The following is a 22,990-nucleotide window of genomic DNA, read 5'->3' on the forward strand; positions in this document are numbered from 1 at the left end:
AGGAAAAATAAAGTTCCCTAAAACCTCTATGCTTTATGACTTGTTAAAAGCACAAATGAGCCTTTATAAGCCTTTATAATGTGTTATAACAAGGCTTGTAATATGTGTATGTCTCTAACATAGGTCCCCAGAGAGACGCCCAGGCGGGCCGCGAGTTCATCCTGAAGATGTTTGTGGACCTGAACCCGGACAGCGACAAGATCATCTACTCCCACTTCACCTGCGCCACGGACACCGAGAACATCCGCTTTGTGTTCGCCGCCGTCAAAGACACCATCCTGCAGCTCAACCTGAAGGAGTATAACCTGGTGTGAAAGCCATAGAGTAAGAATCCTAGAAGGGACTTCTTCGGCATGAGCGGAGCATGACTGGGGCCGAGGCCCTTCTCCAACATTGACTGACTGAATGTCAAACTGACTGCCAAAACAAACATCTAATGGTTGCATAAATGCTAATTTATTGCCATTGTTGACCCTTCCTTTCTTTTGTCTATTTAAAAGAAAAACATTATTGAGGGGGTTTTGCGGGGTTTAAATGTTGTTGTTGGATATGTACAGCACCGTTCCTCCAATTGTTTTAGGCTAAGCGTTGTGACGTTTTATTTTTAAGACACTCAAAGTGACAGCTGGGTTTTGTCCGCCTCTGATCTTGATTCCAAGGTGCTCCTGCCTTCTGTGTTTCTGATTTGACCCAGTCAGTCCATTCCACCGCCGGTCTGTGGCGTCCATTCTTCTGCCTCACACTTATTTTCCTCAGAAAGGGTGAAAACGGTTGATACTGTGATTTTTTTTATTTTTAATTAATGATTGTTTTTCGTTATTGCATCAAATGATTTGGTAGCGTTTGACGTGGGAGTCGTTTGAGCTACACAGCAGGGCAGGAGGTTATCCGTGTAACTAGGTTGTGGAGTGAGCACCATGATACTCATTGTCCATCACAGGACCCGGGGTCAGGAAAAGGTTATTGATGAGACAGTGTTGATCTCGCACTGTGCCACGCGGACTTTTTTAAGGTCCTGTTTATTCCCGATGCCAAAAGGACGTACAGTAAGGTTAACTCGACACTCCCCTTTGCACAGTCAACTAGAACGTGTATTGGAAGCAGGACGGGACACCAGCCTTTTGAAGGCACCAAGAGTTGCCAATGCACACGTGACCATTTTAAAGAGTTTCCCGTTTTTGGTTACGCACTCCTCCCCATCTCGTATTCATCGTTGAATGCCAAAACCACTCGGTTGAGTCAGTATGCCAAGCCTGACAAAACACACATTCACTGGAGTTCATAGAGTTGTTGTGTGGTTAATGCCAAATTGAGTGGCCAATCGTTTTGTGGTCATTGTATGGAAATTATAATACTATTGGCAGTAGAAGCTGAAGTCCTCTGGTGACCAGTTGTGACCAGTTGTGATTATGTGGTCGGTTGTATTCCATAGGACTTTTTATCCAAGTCTTGGGTTTGGTTCACCTTGCACAGTATGAAATTATTTTATTTTGACCAGACGGAGGCGGGGACCAGGGGGATGGAGGACCTTGCTCTATTAGTGATGGGTAACACAGATTCAGTTGTGAGAATCTGCTTTTGTCAAGGGCTCTTCTTTCGTAGAGGGGCCGCTAGTCTTCTCTCACTGCCTGGACTGAGCTAGTCTTCTCTCACTGCCTGGACTGGGCTGGACCACCGCAAAGGCAGCTGTGGCAGCCAATCACAGTGCCAGTGTCTCACACAGACTGAGAAATCACAATGCAGCTCTGTCCTTTTGATTGTCCAATCACAGCCCAGCTGTCCGACTGTTTTAGTTTGTTAGCAGTGGAGATGATTAGCTGTTTCCCACGTTAAAAGGGGCAGTGGCTCTGACTCCCAGTTATTTCTCTGAGTATGTACATTTTTTGTAACAATTCCCTAAACATAACCCTGTAATTGACATTTTATTGAGGTATAGTGCAATTATGAATGCTATAATCATTTTACATACATCTCTCTCTCATATATATCTATGGCAGCATGCATGTTGTCTTTGTAATCATTATTTTTTGGCAGATTGAATGTGTGGTATTGAAAAAATGTATCTATGTAATTGTATTGTATGTCTAATGTATGGCTAATTCGTTTGAGGGAAAAATATTTAAGTTTGTTTTTAAAATGAGAATGTATATGTTTTTGCCAGTTCATTTCTCAACAACAAACTAAGTGCAGTTTCAGAACTGCTTAAGGAGCAATCAATATGATCTAACGAAACGATATGCCAGAAGCTGCAATCGATTTTGCTAATTGACTTTCGTGTAAAAAAAATGCAGACTCAAATTACAGGGCTAATTCCATTGGTTTAAATCTAAATACTGGCTTCAGGAAAAGAGCACTTGTCATGTAGGAATCACGCATTATCCGACTCCTTTCTTTATTTGACTACATTTGTTAGCTATTTTATTTATTCAAACAGGGCCTTGGAGACAGCACTCTGCAGTTTCCCCATTTCCCCTTGTCATCCCCACACTGGGACTGCGCGTTCCGTTGGGGCTAATTGTTCACTGGCCATTTAACGTAATGCTGCAACCCCTGAGGTTTCTTATGTTAACATTTAAGACTGAGCTGTGACCAGGAGAACAATCCATACGCCTCTCAAAAACACCTTCCAGTGTCTTTTTGCTGTCGAGGGTCCACGAAAACCACCTCTACATTCGAAGCACCCCCTAGTCCCTACATGCTTGACTTGATTCTGGGTCGTGTTCATTATGCATGCAACAAAAACTTTTTTTAACAACAGAACAAGAAAATTCTAGTTTTTCTTATTGGACAAAGCCAGGTTTCAGTTTATGTTTTACGTTTGGTGCCTATTCAATGGAGTTAAGAACGTATTGTAAATTCATTCCTCGGCTAATTGAGCTAACCAACTGGTACCTTTTCGTATAGCTCAAATGGTTTGCGCGTTGTCAAGCGGGCGGTCACGTGTGTAGGCAAGGTAAAGGACCATGGTTCAAGAGCAGTCCGAGGCAAGTTCTGGGAGGCAGCGCTATATGCTAAGCTAGTACACTGAATCCGGTTACACATAATAAACACGACCTAGTGCGTTCAGATCTATAATACTGAAGGGGTAGGGGGCTATGGGATGGAACTTGTGGGCACTTGATTACCGGGGTGGGTGATGGGTTAGAATGCAGGTCGCGGACCAAATGTGGCACTTGCCAAAAAAAAGAATGTGCACCACTATCACAATATGCTAGGAACCCAAATGTGTTTGAATGGATATATTAATGGATGGTACATTAATAAAAGCTATTGATGGCCAATCATCAGAATGTACAGATTTGTTTATGAACTACATACAAGTGATAGAAAAAGTTAACTTGTACATGTTGTCTTATTGTGGGAGCTGGGCCTCCTGCTCTCATTGAATTAAGGAACACTTCATCATATGTTACCTCTCTCTGAATGAGACTCCTCTGTGAACATGTTTCAGTATTCACACAGACCAGAAGGATAGGAAGCCAGCTAGAACGTTTCCCAGGGAAGACAAATAAAGTGAGTACAGCAAAGTATTTTCCTACAATTAATTTGCAACACACACACACACACATACATAGAGATAAAGATACCATAAAGAACTCCTATCCTGGAGTCACTTGCCGGATATTTACCTTGTGAGGTGACTGGCTTAGTGCGACAGACAGGTAAACCCTGCAGAGGAGTTCAAGAGGACTCATATTTATGTTACATTTGATTGAAATGTTAGACTTAATATAATTAGCCCAAACAAAGATTTCAACTAATCTTATTTCTAAAGCAGGAAGACTGTAAATTGGGAGTCTTGATGTAGTGTTCCTGTTATCCTTTTGTCATGTGGTCCTAGATATCCAATTGGCCAGGTCAAATATTGTTCCATTACAGTGCTTCCTGCCAGGGCTGGTTCCAGGCATAAGTGGGCCCCTGAACAATAAAAAAAGATATGCAGTACCAGTCAAAAGTTTGAAAACACCTACTCATTCAAGCGTTTTTCATTATTTGTACTATTTTCTACATTGTAGAATAATAGTGAAGACATCAAAACTATGAAATAACACATGGAATCATGGTCGAATTGCTGCAAATAAACCACTACTAAAGGACATAAATAATAAGAAAAGACTTGCTTGGCCAAGAAACACGAGAAATGGATTTTAGACCGGTGGAAATCTGTCCTTTTGTCTGATGAGTCCAAATTTGCGATTTTTGGTTCCAACCGCCAGGTCTTTGTCAGACATAGAGTAAGTGAACGGATGATCTCCGCATGTGTGGTTCCCACTGTGAAGCATGTAGGAGGAGGTGTGATTGTGTGGGGTGCTTTGCTGGTGACACTGTCTGTGATTTATTTAGAATTCAAGGCACACTTAACCAGCATGGCTACCACAGCATTCTGCAGCGATACGCCATCCCATCTGGTTTGCATCACATCTGGCTATCATTTATTTTTCAACAGGACAATGACCCGAAGCACACTTCCAGGCTGTGTAAGGGCAATTTGACCAAGAAGGAGAGTGATGGAGTGCTGCATCAGATGACCTGGCCTCCACAATCACCCGACCTCAACCCAATTGAGATGGTTTGAGATGAGTCGGACCACAGAGTGAAGGAAAAGCAGCCAACAAGTGCTCAGCATATGTGGGAACTCCTTCAAGACTGTTGGAAAAGCATTCCAGGTGAAGCTGGTTGAGAGAATGCCAAAAGTATGCAAAGTTGTCATCAAGGCAAAGGGTGGTTACTTTGAAGAATCTCAAATATAAAATATATTTTGATTTGCTTAACACTTTTTTGGTTACTACATTATTCCATGATGTGTTATTTCATAGTTTTGATGTCTTCACTGTTATTCTACAATGTAGAAAATAGTAAAAATAAAGAAAACTCTTGAATCGGTAGGTGTTCTAAAACTTTTGTGTATATATTTTAGGAACTGGAGTCGGGGTCTTAACTTACTATTGAGTGATAGAATAGTAGAATACACCAGGTGTCATTTCATTAGCAGTTTTTATTTTGTCATGTCAGTCACTGACAGTCACTTAATTAGCCATGTCATCTACCAATTTTTACATTGTTAGTTAATCTAGCCAGCTATCTAAATTTATAGTAATCCTGGCCGAATACCTACCAGCTCACAGGGCCTTTCCTCCAGGGAGCCCCATTGATTTTGTTAGTCATTCTAACTCAGATACAATATCGACAAGGCATAAGTCATTCCAAAATGGCTAGAATTGCAGGAAATTTCCTTTAAAACTGCTAAATGTTTCCCTCTGACTCATGGCAAATTTGGTAGAAATGCAGAAAATGTGCTTTAAAACTGCCACATTTTCTCTACGCCCCATGGCAAAATGTGTAGAATTGCAGGAAATGAACTTTCCTCTCCACCATCAACAGGGGAGCTGCTAAAATATTTTGTGCAAGGTGGGGGGCCCCCAACCAAACTTTGCTTAGGGCCCTCAAAGGCTAGAACCGGCCCTGCTTCCTGCAGGCTCCTTGTAAGTAACTATATCATAGTCGGGCATCTACTGTAGGCGCGCCCGTCCCCGCCCCGGTGGAGATGTGTCCTTCTACTGCCTTGGATAAAGTTCAGGATGTGACCAAGCGCTAGGAAATATGCGCACTGCCAGTCTAACGTTCACCCACAGCGTGTAGCTGTTACCTGTAGAGCAGGAGGTTAGTATTCCTATACCGACAACTGGGAAGGAGACGATTCCGGGAACTTCAGACAGGAAGATCAAACGGGAAAAAGAAAATAACAATTTATTTGCTATGCGCATTCCGACCGGGAGGAACTAATTGGACAGACAGGTTGGCCTTTCATTGGGACTCCCGTGTCTACTGCTCCATCTTCTCCAGTGCTGTAAGTGCAAACAGAGGGGACATTGGACAGTGACTGCGTCAATGATGGCTGGATGTTGTATGTCGGCCGAGGAGAAGGAGAATCAGAGAATCAATCAGGAGATTGACAGGCAGCTGCGGCGGGACAAGAAAGACTCGCGCAGGGAACTCAAACTGCTGCTATTAGGTGAGAGCTATCACATCTGTTAATCACACTGCTTAGTGCATAGCCACGGCTGTAGCCAGGGTCCATTACATTTGAAGAAAGTTGAAGCTCATTTACTTAATTTCTATACAATTTAAAAACGTTAAAATGCTATTTGGAGAAGAGCAAAAATGACCCCAGCCATTATCAATCATATTGGTTGCTGCAGCTTCATTCACCTCAGTCGATCTACAAACACATAGCCTATTAGCTATAACTGCTACACATTAACTCACACTAACTGAGTACCTGGATTAAAAACTATAATTGAATATGTACAGAGGAGAAGGTATTTTATTAGCAAATGGTAAACAAATAAGTTTGCTTGACATAATGTTTTTATTGTTGCAGTTTTAGAGCAGATGTCCTGCAATTCTACACATGTTACTATGATTTATGACATGTTAAGTGTGGGTCCCCTGGATGTCTGGGCCCCTGAGCAGGTGCCCTGTGTGCCCAGTCAGTAATTCATGTTAACTACAAGTTTAGATAGCTGGTTTAGTTAGACTAAATAGACTAATTTATCCCCCCAACATTACTGACATGGGCCAATTGAGTGACTGTCAGTGAAGGAGATATAACAAGAGGAAAACTGCTGATGTACAACCAAGTTTCAAAATTGGCTACTAGGCAAAACGTGGACCACACCTGGCCATAGGTGTCAAGTCAGGTGAGGAAAGGATCAGTAGGCTAGGCTATCACAGTGATGTTAGACTATAACACATTTAATATATTAAGTAATAGGCCTATAATGTGTCCATGCTGTGCAGACATGGGAGCACATTCCTTTTTTTTATCTCCTTTTAATTTCATTTCCTTCACCCAGACTTCACCCTCCCTTACCGGATGTGGTTGTGGTGCGCTCTGGCACTGTTCACTGAGCTTGGCACAGTTGTTCCACATTGTTCTATAATGTCAGCACTGCACAACTTCTCAACATAGCCTAGGCACTCACACTTTTTTTCTAGGCTATTAAGCATAACTTTAAAAAAAAATATTGCCAAGGCTTACTAAACAGTTGTGCTGCTCAGATAGAAGGCGCCTTTGCAACTAGCCCATTCATAGACAGCAATGTTAAACATATACCGTTGTATTTACGAACCTGTCTGCCATCCGGGGCAAATGCACCGACGCTGCCCAGAAGCTCTGTCTCAATGTCAATACGCCTCACTTGCAATACGGTTTTGGAGACATTTGGTACTGAACTTTCATATCATCGAGAAATCATTTTCAAAAAACAAAAGGTTAAATTACTACACACCTTTATAGAGTTAGAGTTAGGGTTCCTGCTCCTTAACCGTACATTATTGGTGTTACTTTGCACCCATTCGAGGTGAATGAAATTGTATTGATGAAAAAAATGTGATGGTTTCACTTTCATTGTCAACAAATAGAATAGCTTATTTTGCTATTTGCTAACAACTAATAATAATTAACTGCAAAGCTTTCAATTACGAAATGTTGGTGCCTTGCCTTGGGGCGTTGGCCTACCGATGTGTTTGTAGTCGCAGGTAGCTGGTGTACCACGGTTATTTTCTCATGCAAAGTCATGCAAATACAGCTGAGAGTATCATTTCAGTTTTGCCTGATCAACGCTCCTGGAAAGTGTGCTCTAATCACACACCCGAAAGTCTAGAGTGAAAAAAAGAAGGGCTTGTAAACGCACATTGTCATATAAACAACTTTTATTTAAATGTCATAAACACTGGATATCTTGTGTTTCCGATAGATATTCACCTGTTAAACACCACAAAACCATTATAAAAGCCATATCTTATGTTAAGAATCACATCAGAATGTATCACAGACATGTCTACAACTTGAATATCTTTGTTTGCCATAAAGCAGACCAACATAGGCCTAGTTGTGTTATAAGGAAACACCTTAGATGGTGCTCTTCTGTCCAGTGTGTGTTTGAGAAGTGTGTGAGCCACTACATGTCCCTGAAGGTGTCATTAGACCAGTGACTGCCCACAGTAAAACTCATGGGAGACATTCAGCGCATGATGAAAAGGTTGACACTGCAGGCTGTCTGGGCCAGACCTACATATGATCACCATGTGTATTGTGTAACACTTTGAACAATTGCTTGTTAGCATTGGTGAACAGAGGGCATCAGTCATCACCGCAGGCAAGGGAACTTACTTTTCACGTGAGTGTGGTTCAATGGATCCACCTCTGTTTTTACACCAGCATCTGCCTCCTCACACTTCAGTAAGAGACTATACAGATTCTGCAGCAGGGTTTTGTGTAGGCTACTGTCCTCACACCTTAGCTCCCACAAATGAGGAAGTGGAGGTTTGTGTGTCTGTTTCTGTGGTCAGGGGGGCAAGCTGGTGGTTATGGTTATAGCTAATGCCAGTAATGCCCACAGCTGAATGCTCCTCTGAGCGGGGGAGGGGCCAGCTGGGCAGACAGATAGACAGGGAAGCGGACTGACTGGTGGTGGTAACCACAGTGGTACTACTGGTATGGTAATAACCCTATTTCACTATTACATCACCGTGTAAACCAATGGTGCATAACATATGACCGTGCGCTCCAGATGAGGGCTGAAATCCAATTCAATCCGTCATGGTCGCCGTAGTAAGAAAATAATAGGCTGAATCTCTTTTAGAATGTTTTTGGTTTTGGTTCAAACAAACTACTAAAAGTTTAACTTAAACCAGATAGAAACTGTAGAAATGATAATTTACCTTTGTATATATTTTCAAAAGAATTCATAATTCTTTGAACTATAACCTGACATGTCAACTTCTAAACACGGGATGCTAAAGGGATAGTTCAAATGACAAAATGACATATTTGTTTCCTTACCCTATAAGCAGCCTATGGACAAGGTAGGCCAGAAATCCATGCTTTGGTTTAGTTTCCCTGGTGCGGGTTCCAAATGCTAATGTTTTAGCATTTGTGGCACAACTCCCATTCAAGTCATGGAACCGATATTAGCATGTTCAAATCATCTATAAGTGACTTTGTTGAGCTTCACAATCAAATGTAGATACTTTCGGATGATTTGAACTATCAGGCAAACACACAGGCAACTTTTAAAATTGCACTGTAAAGTTACAGAATAGATGTCCCAAATTCTATACATATCTGAGAGGATTGGACAGGTGTAAGCAATACAACATAATTTCTAGTAGCCTATTAGAGGGCAAGTTGGAGCTACTGTCATATCGCTTAAACCTGTCACATCCTCTCAGATCGCGACAATTGTCTAGGGGGTAGGGACTAGGGGTTGTTTCTGGACAGTACCCTTAAATCTCCTGCCTGCTTCTCCAAACATTGCTATGAAATCTTAACCTTTGACCCTTGTCTCTCTGTTGAGACTGCCTGGCCGACTGAATCAAATTCAGCACCATGCCTTCACATCCTATATTAGAGATTCAGTCAGAGAAAATGTTACAGTGATGTGCTCAAACATACAGTGCATTTGGAAAGTATTCAGACCCCTTGACTTTTTCAACATTTTGTTACATTACAGCCTTATTCTAAAATGTATTAAATAGTTTGTTTTTCCCATCTTAAATCTACACACAATAGCCCATAATGACAAAGCAAAATCAGGTTTTCTGAAATGTTTGCGGAAAAAACAGAATTATCACGTTTACATAGGTATTCTGATTATTTACTACTTTGTTGAAGCACCTTTGGCAGCGATTACAGCCTCGAGTCTTCTTGGGTATGACGCTACAAGCTTGGCACACCTGAATTTGGGAAGTTTCTCTCATTCTTCTCTGCAGATCCTCTCAAGCTCTGTCAGGTTAGAATGGGAATGTCGCTGCACAGCTATTTTCAGGCCTCTCCAGAGATGTTCGATCGGGTTCAAGTCCAGGCTCTGGCTGGGCCACTCAAGGACATTCAGAGACTTGTCCCCAAGCCACTCCTGCGTTGTCTTGGCTGTGTGCTTAGGGTCGTTGTCCTGTTGGAAGGTGAACCTTCCCCCCCAGTCTGAGGTCCTGAGCGCTCTGGAGCAGGTTTTCATCAAGGATCTCTCTGTACTTTTCTTTCGTTCCCTCAATCTCCCAGTCCCTGCCGTTGAAAAACATTCCCACAGCATGATGCTTCCACCTTTATTTAACAAGGTAGGCCAGTTGAGAACAAGTTCTCATTTACAACTGTGACCTGGCCATGATAAAGCAAAGCAGTGTGACAAAAACAACAACACAGAGTTACACATAAACAAGTGTACAGTCAATAACACAATAGAAAAATCTATGTACAGTGTGTGCAAATGTAGAAGAGTAGGGAGGTAAGGCAATAAATAGGCCATAGAGGCAAAATAATTACAATTTAGCATTAACACTCTATCTGAGAAGTAGTTGGTGAACCAGGCAAGGCAGTCATTTGAGAAGCCAAGGCTATTGAGTCTGCCGATAAGAATGCGGTGATTGACAGAGTCGAAAGCCTTGGCCAGGTCAGTGAAGACGGCTGCACAGTACTGTCTTTTATCGACCTTGAGCGTGGCTGAGGTGCACCTGTGACCAGCTCGGAAACCAAATTGCATAGTGGAGAAGGTACGTTGGGAATCGAAGTGTTCGGTGATCTGTTTCTTAACTTGGCTTTCGAAGATTTTAGAAAGGCAGGGCAGGATGGATATAGGTATATAACAGTTTGTGATTTTGCAGCTCTTTCAGAACATAAGCTGTCTGGATTTGGTGAAGGAGATGGTGCCAGGTTTGGACACTGCTAACAAACCTCCATTATTGACCATAGGGATGGTGCCAGGTTTCCTCCAGACGTGATGCTTGGCATTCAGGCTAATGAGTTCAATCTTGGATTCATCAGATCAGAGAATCTTGTTTCTTATGGTCAGAGTCCTTTAGGCAAACTTAAAGTGGGCTGTCATGTGCCTTTTACTGAAGAGTGGCTTCCGTCTGGCCACTCTACCATAAAGGCCTGATTGGTGGAGTGCTGCATGGATGGTTGTCCTTCTGGAAGGTTCTGCCATCTCCACAGAGGAACTCTGTAGATGACCAAAGCCCTTCTCCCCCGATTGCTCAGTTTGGATGGGCGGCCAGCTCTAGGAAGAGTCTTGGTGGTTCCAAATGTTTTTCATTTAAGAATGATGGAGGCCACTGTGTTCTTGGGGACCTTCAATGCTGCAGAAATGTTTTGGTCTCCTTCCCCAGATCTCTGCCTCAACGCACTCCTGTCTCTGAGCTTTACAGACAATTCCTTGGACCTCATGGCTTGCTTTTGCTCTGACATGCACTGTCAACTATGGGACCTTATACAGACAGGTGTCTACCTTTCCAATTCATGTCCAATTAAATGAATTTACCACAGGTGGACTCCAATAAAGTTGTAAAAACAATGATCAATTAAAACGAGATGCACCTGAGTTCAATTTCAAGTCTCATAGCAAAGTCTGTAAATAAGGTTTTTCTTATTTTTTTAAACCTGTTTTCACTTTGTCATTATGGAGTATTGTGTGTAGATTGTTGAGGAAAACAATGAATTGAATCCATTTAAGAATGAAGCTGTGACGAAACAAAATGTGGAAAAAGGGAAGGGGCCTGAATACTTTCTGAATGCACTGTACATTCATACAACATATTTGTTGAACCAGCTCAGGCTGGTAGTATGTGAGGACGTGGTGTTCTTGCAGTAGGACTCGGAGAGGAATGCTAGCAGCGAGAGTGTGTGATGGGGTCTGCAGAGAGGAGCTGAGAGAGCCGATAAACATGTCCAAACAACCACAGACAGAACCTCTGACAGTCTACAGAGCATCACCCTCACACCACACACACACTTCTCTTTGCCCAACAGATTGGCCATTACAGTAACACACACGCACGCAAGATTGTTCACACGCACAAATGTAGGTTCTTATGCAGCCCATTTTTTGGCCTGAGGACTCATTCTGAATTTGATTCCTCTGCTCTAGCAATCACTCCATAAGAAAGGCTAGTGGGTGTGGCGTTTGTGGATGGGTAGTCAGGCTAGCCCTTTTTAACTGCAGGTCCAACATTGTTAGTTTACACACTTTTCCCTTTAGTGATGCTGGGTAGCCAAATAATTACCAACTTTATCTTCCTGGTGTTAATTTTTTTTGACTCAAGATCAGGAATCATTGAGAGTGAACAGTTTCCAGTATAATTCATCATCAACAATCATCTACTATATATTTTTGAAGTCAATGGCCAATAGAAATGGTCAAATCAAGAGTTTTCTGCATGGATGGGATGCTGCATGTATACTGAACAAAAATAGAAACGCAACATGCAACAATTTCTAAGATTTACAGTTCATATAAGGAAATCAGTCAATTTAAATAAATAAATTAGGCCCTAATCTAAGTATTTCACATGATTGGGAATACAACCATGCACCTGTTGGTCACAGATACCTTAAAAAAAAAAGGTAGGTTGTGGATCAGAACACCAGTCAGTATCTGGTGTGACCACCATTTGCCTCATGCAGCGTGACACATCTCCTTTGCATAAAGATAGATCAGGCTGTTGATTGTGGCCTGTGGAATGTTGTTGCTGGATATTGGCGGGAACTGGAACACACTGTCGTATACATCAATCCAGGGCATCCCAAACATGCTCATGTCTGGTGAGTATACAGGCCATGGAAGAACTGGGACATTTTTAAAACATGAGGTGATGGCGGCGGATGAATGGCACGACAATGGACCTCAGGATCTCTGTGTCACAGTATCTCTGTGCATTCAAATTGCCATCGCTAAAATGCAATTGTGTTCGTTGTCCGTAGCTTATGCCTGACCTTACCATAACCGCATTGCCACCATGGGGCAACCTGTTCACAACGTTGACATCAGCGAACCACTCACCCACACGACACCATGCACCCTGTCTGCCATCTGTCCGGTACAGTTGAAATTCATGAAGAGCACACTTCTCCAACGTTCCAGTGGCCATTGAAGGTGAGCATTTGGCAAGTAAAGTCGGTTACGATGCCAAACTGCAGTCAGGTCAAGACCCTGGTGAGGACGACGAGCACACAGATGAGCTTCCCTGAGATGGTTTTTGACTTATGGTAGAGAAATTAACATTGAATTGTCTGGCAACAGCTCTGGTGAACATTCCTGCAGCCAGCATGCCAATTGCACACTCCCTCAACTTGAGACATCTGTGGAATTATGTTGTGAGATGACAACTGTACATTATTTGTGGTCTTTTATTGTCCCCAGCACAAGGTGCACCTCTGTAATGATCATGCTGTTTAATCAGCTTCTTGATATGCCACACCTGTCAGGTGGATGGATTGTCTTTACAAAGAATAAATGCTGACTAAAAGGGATGTAAACAAATTTCTGTACAACATTTGACAGAAATATGTTTTTTGTGCAAGTGGAACATTTCTGGGATCTGTTATCTCAGCTCATGAAACATGGGACCAAGACTTTACATGTTGCGTTTATATTTTGCTTGGTATAAGTGTAACTGTCATGAGGGGAACTAGGGGAGTTTTGTGGTAAGGACAGGGAGAGCAATGTACACTAGAATAAAAACGTATTCAACTGGAAATCATAAAGTTCTTCAATGATGGGTGGTGGGCTTTGTGTTATATTATATTTTTTAAAGTAGGGGTCTGAAAGAATGCATAATTACTGTAAGCATAAAATAGGTGTATAGGCCTATAGCTAAATCATGTTCTGTTCTCTGTGTGAAGGTCCTAATGGATGGAATTAAGTTGGTATATTAATATCTCATTGTATTGATTTGGAAAACTGACTTTCTAATCTCAATGGCAAAAGGATGGATCAACCCGCTCCAGTGCAGTGTTTAAAATATAATTCAATGGAACATTGATATTGTATCTTTATGGTTTAATAGATCATGAGGGTAAGTGCAAATACCAGCTCCCCCTCTGACTGCTTTGGACAGTTGTACATGCTAACTCTCCCTTTTGATTGGTCAACTTAATATTCACAAGTGCCTGTGACCTCTTTGATTGGTCATGGTCAGGCACAAGTCCCTGCCCATTATGTCTGATTGATGGATGGATGGATCTGGCGGCTTATTGAGGACATGTTTTCATGTTGTTCTCATTAGAATATTGACTGGCTAACTTTTGAAAGTCAAATTCATTCAAATTTGTCAAAGCCTATGTACAGATGTCTGCAAATACAGTTTCCTTAGCAACAACTTACTTATTTGTTTTTAGTCTCTTGGAAACCCTCCATCTCAACTCTCACACGTACAAACACTGCAAGAAGCATTTTTGAAGACCACTTCTATTGTCCTCCAAGAGTAGCTTAATGTTTGGCTGGAAGGTGGGTGTGTGTTTGAGTGAGGTGCGTTGGATTCACAAGCGGCTAGAGACAGAGGAGACCCAGCAACAGAGGAACGTTTGTTCTGAATATGTTGGTGTCTGGTGTGTTGTTGCCAGCATTTATTCCTATGCTGACATGTTTAAATCCTGAGGGGCTCCAGGAACTGTGACTAAATGGTGGTCAGGAATGAGCCCGTCTTTGACTTCCTCTCAGAAACGACGCGAAACAGTTTACAGAACGAGAGAAGACTGTTAACCAGCTGGCCCCCTCTTTAAACAGTACACTTCTCAAGAACAAGCTTCTCTCCTCTCCCCATCCCCCTTTCTCGCCTCTCTTTCCTTTTTTTCATCTCTTTTTCACCTCTGCCTATCCAGGTCAATTCCTCTTCAAGAGAAGCTAACAATCTGTTGGCAACAAGAGTTTAATACATGCTCCGTTACAGCTCTTCAATGTAAGCTCTTCCCTGTTTTGGGTCTATGAGTGTCTTCACATAATATATTTTTGATCAAGGTCACTATTCTATTCATCAATGAATCTGTCAATCATTTATGGCCTCAGAGCAGTTCACTTAATATGTGTTGCTGTTGCCCGACTCATTAGATAATGTGTGTGTGTGTGTGTGTATCAGTGCTGTGATTGGGGGATGAGGCTCAACCTAATCCTGCCATAGTGCTGATATAATGTGTCCAGATTAATATTTTCAGAGGCACAGAAACAAAAACACAGCTGGGAGTGAAGGCTGCCGTGCTGCTAGAGCACTGCTGCTGGGATACATACAAAGGACAGAGGCCCTGGCTCTAAGGTCTCCTTGTCAACTAGACACACACACTGCTCATTGTTCTTACAGTAGCATGGTGGATGGATGGTTTTTTCAGTGTGTGTTTACATCCTGGTGTGGTTGTTTGTGATAGAGTTAACCGCGGGTGATTCATAGAGCAGCAGAGGTGGGGTTACACAGTCACAGGCTCTGCTGTTCTATCTGCTGGACACGCATTGCTCTCCTGGCCCTCTCCTCTTCCCTGGGCCCTACTCTCCTGGCCCTCTCCTCTTCCCTGGCCCTCTCCTCTTCCCTGGGCCCTACTCTCCTGGCCCTCTCCTCTTCCCTGGGCCCTACACATTCCCTCTGCAGCAGTAGTAGCATTTACTGGCATCTCACTGAAGACCACGTTGAGTTTTTACCTGTGACTTCAGCGGACCTGGAATTCTTATATGTTTTGTAGACTTTATTGAGACAGTTATGATGAATGAATGAGAAAGGGAGACAGGCCATTGGGAAGGGGGGACAGGGAGATCAAACCCCTGTCTCCGGTGGGGAGAGGTATACACTGTATCTAGAGCCAGGAGCTTTACCACTAGACCACGTGCTCTGCACTGCTCTAGTACAGGTCCTGTTGGATAATGAGATGGAGTACTTTGGCTTTTGATATGTCTCTGTTGGTGGACCAGGTGCTGAGCGTATCTAGTTGCTTCTGCATTGTTGATGGTTGCTGCAGCTTGCTTGTTTCAAGTCTATTTATGTCACTGACATATTTACACACAGGGTCAGCAGCCTTTTATGCAGCATCATTGATGAGGGCAAGGAGTAAGACTGGGCCAAATATTGTGATCAACCGTGTCTCTTTCCTCCCTCCTTTCTGTCAGGTACTGGAGAGAGTGGGAAGAGCACCTTCATTAAACAGATGAGAATCATCCATGGGGCGGGCTACTCAGAGGAGGACAAGCGCGGCTTCACCAAGCTGGTGTACCAGAACATCTTCACTGCCATGCAGTCCATGATCCGCGCCATGGAGACCCTCAACATCCCCTACTCTGAGGCCCAGAATAAGGCAAGAATCCCAGCAACATTACACTTCAGCCCTACCTCAGTACTGCCTGATCACGGAGCCAAAGACTTTCGTCTTTGTGTTTTAAAGCATTTTCCATTGCGTGCCCCAAGGAACACACCCCAACCATCTTGTTTGCTCCCTCCCTCCCTCCCAGGGCTATGCCAGCATGTTGAGTGAGGTGGAGGTGGACATGGTGAATGATCTGGAGAGAGGGCATGTGGACGCCATCAGGAGCCTGTGGATGGACAGTGGAGTGCAGGAGTGCTACGACCGTCGCAGGGAGTACCAGCTTTCTGACTCCGCCAAATAGTGAGTAGACTTAGGTCATAGGGCCAGGAGGTTTTCTTGAACTGATCATGATCAGGAAAACCACAGGTCAGGTAACTTGGCCTTAGCCAAAGACAACATGTCTATCGCCAAAAAGTAAAGACACTATAACGTAAGACTGCGAAGCCATAAAAAATGTTAAGCGGTTGCTTCCAGTCCTGTTGTGTTGAGGGTTAATAGGCTTCCACTGAGTTTGTGGATTGGACAGGCTTCAAGGATGTAGTGCATGGTTTACTCCACCCCACAGGCACATAGGGAGCTTTTATTCCTTATCGGTGGAGGTTTGGCGAGGCATGGCCGCGGCCAGTCTTTAACCTATTGAGGGTGGACGACTCCTTCCTGGGGAGGTTGAGACCAGGGGGCTGTTGTGTGTGGGTCGTGTTGCGGTGCTTATTTGTCAGGTCCAGTGACTCTCACTCTTGTGTCCAGGTGAAATTTGTGTTGAAGTCATCAGTGGGTGCGTCTTTACAAATTGGAGCGTCAGGTGTGGGTCATTGAAGACTATTTCAATAATTTTGTTGGTAGTTTCGAGTCTTGGATGTATGGGGGGTGACGTTTGTCAGGACAGGGAGTCAGGAAAGCGAGTAGATCGTAGTGTGTCAGTGATGATGCGCGTGGCGGCGTTTAGGTGGGTAAACTCTGTGTGCGTGTGACAACCTTGACCAGACAGGTGCACAGTACTCTGCCGTTCAATGGCCCTTAATTAAAGATTAAATCTGTGCTGCTGCAATGTTTTCCCTGCATGCCCTAGAAGGAACTAAATCAATATTCATACTGGAATGTGAATATGCTGCCAACAAGCCCTGTTTAATTACATGAACAATATTTGGCTGGGTTTTCTTCAGCGTATACCAATGTAAATTGTGTGGATCATTGGTTGTGGCATCATTGTTCTTTTCTCTTGGCGAGCACACATCATTCCCTTAAACGTTTTCTTCATGTGTTGTTCAGTTATCTGAGTGACATGGACAGGATCGCAGAGCCCTCCTACCTGCCCACCCAGCAGGACATCCTGAGGGTCCGAGTACCTACAACAGGCATCATCGAGTACCCCTTCGACATGGAAAACGTCATCTTCAGGTGAGGGACACTTTGGTTCTCCAATCGCCACTGAGTGTCCTACATACGAGAAACACTACAGACCCATGTCCTGTCTGTGTCATGAAAAGTTGCGCGGGCAGTTCCAAATCAGAAAGGGGTGTGTTTACATGGGAGTGGATAGAGAATGTTTTCATGGTCATCACTCCAAGTTTAGCAAGATCCCAACTTCAGCGTTAGCTATCCTCCTACAGAGCTTTTTTGTTGAGGATGCACGCGCTTCACTCGAACGAGAAGTTTGCTTGTAAACAACAAAAATGTCTGTCTATTGGTATACAATAAGCAGCACTCCAAATATTGGCTTGTTGTGACAGGATGGTGGACGTGGGGGGTCAGAGGTCAGAGAGGAGAAAGTGGATCCACTGCTTTGAGAACGTCACATCCATCATCTTCTTGGTGGCGCTTAGTGAGTACGACCAGGTGCTGGCTGAGTGTGACAATGAGGTGAGCTCCCGTCAGTCAGAGCACGGTCACGGGCCTTTGCCTGATACACTTGCAGGCCGCATTTGTTGAGCTAACACGCTGTCGTGTAAAATTGATGTGTAAAATAAGCTATTAAGTCAAATGTACCTCACATTAAAATGCATAAGTTAAATGTATCTCACAAATTCGATGAGTATGGGCCATCATATCCACTTACTGTACGTGCATCAATTTCCCCTAGAACCGTATGGAAGAGAGCAAAGCCCTCTTCAAGACCATCATCACATACCCCTGGTTCCAGCGCTCTTCTGTAATCCTTTTCCTCAACAAAACTGACATCCTAGAGGAGAAGATCACACACTCCCACCTTGTCAACTACTTCCCAGAATACACCGGTAAGCTCTAGTAGTGTTTGTGTTGTGTGTGACCTCTATTCTTATGTGTATAGTAAGTAAACACATTACTTAACACACACTTGACCCACCTGGTATCAAACCCAGGCTGCCACATGACTCAAAAACACATTTTCAAGTCTCAGGCAAGGTTACGCATCACAAGTGTAGTTCATCTAACAACCTCCTCTAGGTACACACGACATAACTAAAGCTCTTGTTTCCAGGGCCACAGAATGACCCTAAAGCAGCCAGGGAGTTCATCCTGAAGATGTACCAGGAGCAGAACCCAGACCGAGAAAAGACTGTATACTCTCACTTCACCTGTGCCACCGACACAGAGAACATCCGCTTTGTCTTTGTTGCTGTCAAAGACACCATCCTCAGACACAACCTCAAGGAGTTCAACCTGGTTTAGAGGAGAGCTAGGGCTCCTGCAAGGTTAGGAGACATCTAGACTGGTCCGAGATGATGTGCTTCAGCCAACTTCTCTATCGTTGACATGAGTTGGTTAAAGCACATACAGATCTGGGATCTGGCTAGGAGACCTGAGAGTAGATGTATATGGTTAGGTTGGAAGGTCAGATTGATGTGCTAGAAGAATATGCTCAGACTGCCAGATTTGTAGTGCTGTTTTTCTGTCCAGGGTGCCTTTTAGGTTGAGCATCTATACCAAGATAAAAGCTCCTGTAGATAACTTTTCAAAAGGATGAAAATTCTACTCATATGTATAGTGACAGGGATGCCAACGTTACATTTTAAGTAAAATAGATTTTTATTGTATGGTCGTTGTACCAAAAAATGTTTTTTTCCTTGAAATGGACGACTAATTTATTTGTTGTGGAGTTAGCACAGAGGAAGGAGTTAAAGTATAGCACATTTTGATTGATATAAAAATGAACTGTGTTAAGCTGACGTATCTAGCAATTACGTACAACACTCCTCAGGATGTCTTTCCTTGAGCAGTAGTGTGAGTGACGACAGTGAGAGTGCAAGTGAAATTGTGGATTCAGTCCTTGTCCAAGTCTTTTACTTGCTTAAATGTGAGCAACACTTGGCCGTAAAAATGCAATGTTTTCATACAGATACTGTATTTATGTATTCCGTCATATATCTAAACAGTGAAGACGTGCATATTTTAGCCAAGTAATCAGTCTAAAGTGCCTTGTTTGTGAGAGAAATAACATAATAATTCCAGTGAACTATAGAGACATTTACCAGAATTTGCGCCTTAATTTAGGCGCAAATCCTTACTTCCACTTGATTCAGATTTTCAGTTGTTGTCAATGGGAAACTAAGTGAAAATTCAAATTTGAAGTGGGAGTTAGGATTCACCCCGAAGTGCATAAACATGAATAGGTATTCCTAACAACCGATTTTTGGTCATGAAAGAATTCTCCATTCATAGATTATGACCATTTACTTACTTAATATGTGCATTAAGTCATTTCTACATTGTTACATTTCAATAAATTGTTAGTCAAATTTACAATTTTTATTGGTGCGTCTCAGATTAAAAAGTGTCAAGCAGAACTTGGAGAGAGAAATATGTGCTGATTGTATGTCTTTGTAGATCCCATAATGACAGGAAGACCAATACCAAACAAATTAAATAGACCCTTTATTTTTCAAAAAAATGGCAGAACTTTACCTGCACCAGTGATTTTATACCTCCTCACAATGAGAGCACTTGCTGACAAAGGCAAAACATATTAAATAATTTAGTTACATTAATTAGTGACCCCAAACCAAAACAAACCTTTAAAACATTTGAGTATGAATGTAGCAGCTGACAATTTATTTGAAATATATGTCTCTCCATTGCATAACTCTTCGTCGTTAATGGCATTGCATACCTGCTGTATAAAAACATGAAAATCGCCAATGATGAGATACAACCCCTCAATAGATTATCTTAAATCACAGGAGGCTGCTGAGGGGAGGACGGCTCATAACAATGGCTGGATTGGAGGGAATAGATTGGTATTAAACACATGGTTTCCATGTGTTTGATACCATTGAAATTGATTCCATTCCAGCCATTTACTATGAGCTCGTCCTCCCCAATTAAGGTGTCGCCTGTGTCTTAAATAGAGAGCGATATCTATACACACAACTTCCAAAATAACGGAAACACTTGAGTAATTATATTGAAGTCAGGTGCTTCCAAAGGTGTGGTTCCTGAGTAAATTAACCATATAACATCCCATCATGCTTAGGGTCATAATATAAAAATGCCCAGTTGCCCATGAGGGGTCTCAAAGGAGCATAGAGGGTTTAAAGGAGCGGGTGTCTTTATTTATCTAGGCAAGTCAGTTAAGAACAAATTCTTATTTTCAATGACGGCCTAGGAACAGTGGGTTAACTGCCTGTTCAGGGGCAGAACGACAGCTCGGGGATTTGAACTTGCAACCTTCCCGTTACTAGTCCAACACTCTAACCACTAGGCTACCCTGCCACCCCAGGGTGACTCAGTCACCAGATCCCAAGCATTGTCCACCACCATCAACAAAACAAAAATATTACATTTATTGTGGAAGAATGGTTTCGCATCCCTCCAATAGAGTTCCAGACACTTGTATAATCTATTCCAAGGCGCATTGAAGCTGTTTGGGTGGCCCAATGCCCTATTAAAGACACTATGTTGGTGTTTCCTTTATTTTGGAAGTTACCTGTATGTACACACAGGACACTCTATTGAAATCATTTTACAGCAGATCGACGTGTACTGTATAAAAATAGCATGCTTTTTTCGATCACGTGCAAAGTCATAGCTTGCAGAAATGTATAGAAAAACATAAGTTAGTGATTTAGGAAGATGGGGAGTATTGGTACAGAATAACTATCACAACAAGCAGATGAACAGTTTAACGTTTGTATGTATGTGTGTCCCCCCCCCCCCCCCCCCCCCCCCCCATCCTATATAAACCAGTAAAATAACAGTGTGTGTAACATATACATATCAAGGCAGTTAAACCCAGTGCTCCGAGTCCCACAATAATACTTCACATTTGGCCACAATCTCTTTTCAAGCACATCACTCAGTAACTGGCAAACGGATTGAAATGTGATGGATAGGGCTACTTCAACAGTGGCAGTTTGAAAAGTCATTCAGGTACCCTACTTTATCAACGAAAACAACAAAAAAACATTTATTTGGGGAAAAGGAGACATTTCTAGCACATAGTTGTGTACAATCGGAGCGGTGACAGTGTGTAGGGTTTTGTGTTCGCCGTTCACAACACAAACATCGTTTTACAGACAGACTGCAAGCTGATATAGAGATAGAGGCTGACTCCACACATCAGAACTAAAGCTCATTTCCAGGGCTGCAGAATGACCCTAAAGCAGCCAGGGAGTTCATCCTGAAGATGTACCAGGAGCAGAACCCAGACCGAGAAAAGACTGTCTACTACCACTTCACCTGTGACACCGACAGAACATCCGCGAGAGGTTTGCCGCCATCAAATACTCCCACCGCGGCCTCTTCGGGTACAACCTCATGCAGGCTTACGGTAGTGCAAGGAGTTAGCCGATATTCCTGCCATATTGCTGTGTACAACCGAAACAGTGATGGTGTTTGTGATAGTGGAGTCCGTGTGTGTCTGCAAGATGTCCAGACAGTCCGTGTGTGTGTGTGTGAGAATGAAAGAGAAAGTCTAACCTGAGAGTTAGTAGTACACTGATGGAGGCACACCCTACTCTCCCTAGCATGCATACACACACACTATAACAGTCAACGTTGTACTTTTTTGTCATGTCTCAGTGCTGGTTGGTGGCCCTATTAGAGTGGCCAATCAGTATTTGTGTAGACTCTCCCTGGCGTCTTCAAGCTTGTTAAGAACCCACTGCAGATAAACAAAACCATACGCATTTAAAAACTACACCATCAAAAGTCACATTACAACTTGGAACCACATCCTAAATAAACTATTGTGTAAGTTTTGTGTTGATCACTGACAAATACTGTTTGCCATGTATAAAGACTGGCAGCAGTTTATATTCATGTTATGCTAACCCACCTTGGCTATTTCTGGACTTCTGAAGTTTATTATCTTCCCAAACTCTTTGGCATGAAACACAGACTTCACTCTCTCCTGAAACACACACAGGAAATTGTTTTTAGTTCAACACGAGTTCTGAGAAATAGGGGGATGTACGGTGAGATACTGTCAGCACTAGAACCTCTGAAGCAGTCATTTTGAATGGTTATGAATGTATTGATTTTATTGCTCTGCCATTTTTAAGTCATGTCCACCTCTGTCCTTGACTTTTCCTAAATAAGTCTATAGAACACACTGCCCTTGTTAGAATCTTAACATCACAAACAGAACTGGAGTTTTAACCAGTTTTAGGAAGGCAAGTCATTATTTGAATGGTCCCCCCCCCCCCTCCCGACAGTAGGGCCTGCTCCACTCATTCTCCGACATTGGAATAGAGCTCCATCACGCTGCGCAAAATAAGGCACACGCACAGCCGTTGTACTCCACAACGGTGCCGAAGAATGACAAGACAGCACTCGCCCTTTACCAAAGCAAGTCGAGAAATAACATCCCTGTCATGAGCACCATGCAGCCGACAGTTGCCATCGACGGGGACACGATGAGAAAACCAGATCCACGACGCACTACAACCAAGCAAA

General features: G+C 42.9%; 3 protein-coding genes across 9 annotated transcripts in view; 2 read left to right on the plus strand and 1 right to left on the minus strand.

Annotated features, from left to right (window-relative positions):
- Positions 1-3,284, plus strand: part of LOC139389346 (guanine nucleotide-binding protein G(q) subunit alpha) — a 38,885-nt gene extending 35,601 nt beyond the window's left edge. The window contains exon 7 of the mRNA XM_071136023.1: positions 124-3,284. Within this exon, the coding sequence (XP_070992124.1) occupies positions 124-314 (191 nt within the window). The 3' untranslated portion in view covers positions 315-3,284. The remainder of the gene's footprint in view (positions 1-123) is intronic.
- Positions 3,285-5,581: 2,297 nt separating this feature from the next.
- Positions 5,582-19,878, plus strand: LOC139389854 (guanine nucleotide-binding protein subunit alpha-14-like). The gene is made up of 7 exons (XM_071136841.1): positions 5,582-6,013; positions 15,924-16,108; positions 16,263-16,417; positions 17,387-17,515; positions 17,848-17,977; positions 18,198-18,351; positions 18,576-19,878. Exons 1-7 carry the CDS (start codon positions 5,890-5,892, stop codon positions 18,764-18,766), a joined length of 1,068 nt encoding a protein of 355 aa, XP_070992942.1. The 5' UTR covers positions 5,582-5,889; the 3' UTR covers positions 18,767-19,878.
- A 69-nt stretch (positions 19,879-19,947) lies between these two features.
- LOC139389852 (intermembrane lipid transfer protein VPS13A-like) overlaps positions 19,948-22,990 on the minus strand; it is a 58,755-nt gene continuing 55,712 nt past the window's right edge. For all 7 annotated transcript variants that reach the window (XM_071136835.1, XM_071136832.1, XM_071136840.1 and 4 more), the window contains 2 exons: positions 22,371-22,445; positions 19,948-22,196 (listed from right to left, as the gene is read on the minus strand). In XM_071136835.1, coding sequence (XP_070992936.1) covers positions 22,146-22,196; positions 22,371-22,445 — 126 coding nt within the window. In that variant the 3' untranslated portion in view covers positions 19,948-22,145. The remainder of the gene's footprint in view (positions 22,197-22,370; positions 22,446-22,990) is intronic.

Source organism: Oncorhynchus clarkii, chromosome 30 (assembly GCF_045791955.1).
Source record: "Oncorhynchus clarkii lewisi isolate Uvic-CL-2024 chromosome 30, UVic_Ocla_1.0, whole genome shotgun sequence".
NCBI classification, from domain to species: domain Eukaryota; kingdom Metazoa; phylum Chordata; class Actinopteri; order Salmoniformes; family Salmonidae; genus Oncorhynchus; species Oncorhynchus clarkii.

Bases quoted from the DNA above. Each gene is read 5' to 3' on its own strand.
- LOC139389854 (XM_071136841.1), top strand. From the start codon at position 5,890: ATGATGGCTGGATGTTGTATGTCGGCCGAGGAGAAGGAGAATCAGAGA. The intron at 16,109-16,262 runs GCAAGAATCCCA...CCTCCCTCCCAG, and splicing joins ACTCTGAGGCCCAGAATAAG to GGCTATGCCAGCATGTTGAG. The intron at 16,418-17,386 runs GTGAGTAGACTT...TGTGTTGTTCAG, and splicing joins CTTTCTGACTCCGCCAAATA to TTATCTGAGTGACATGGACA.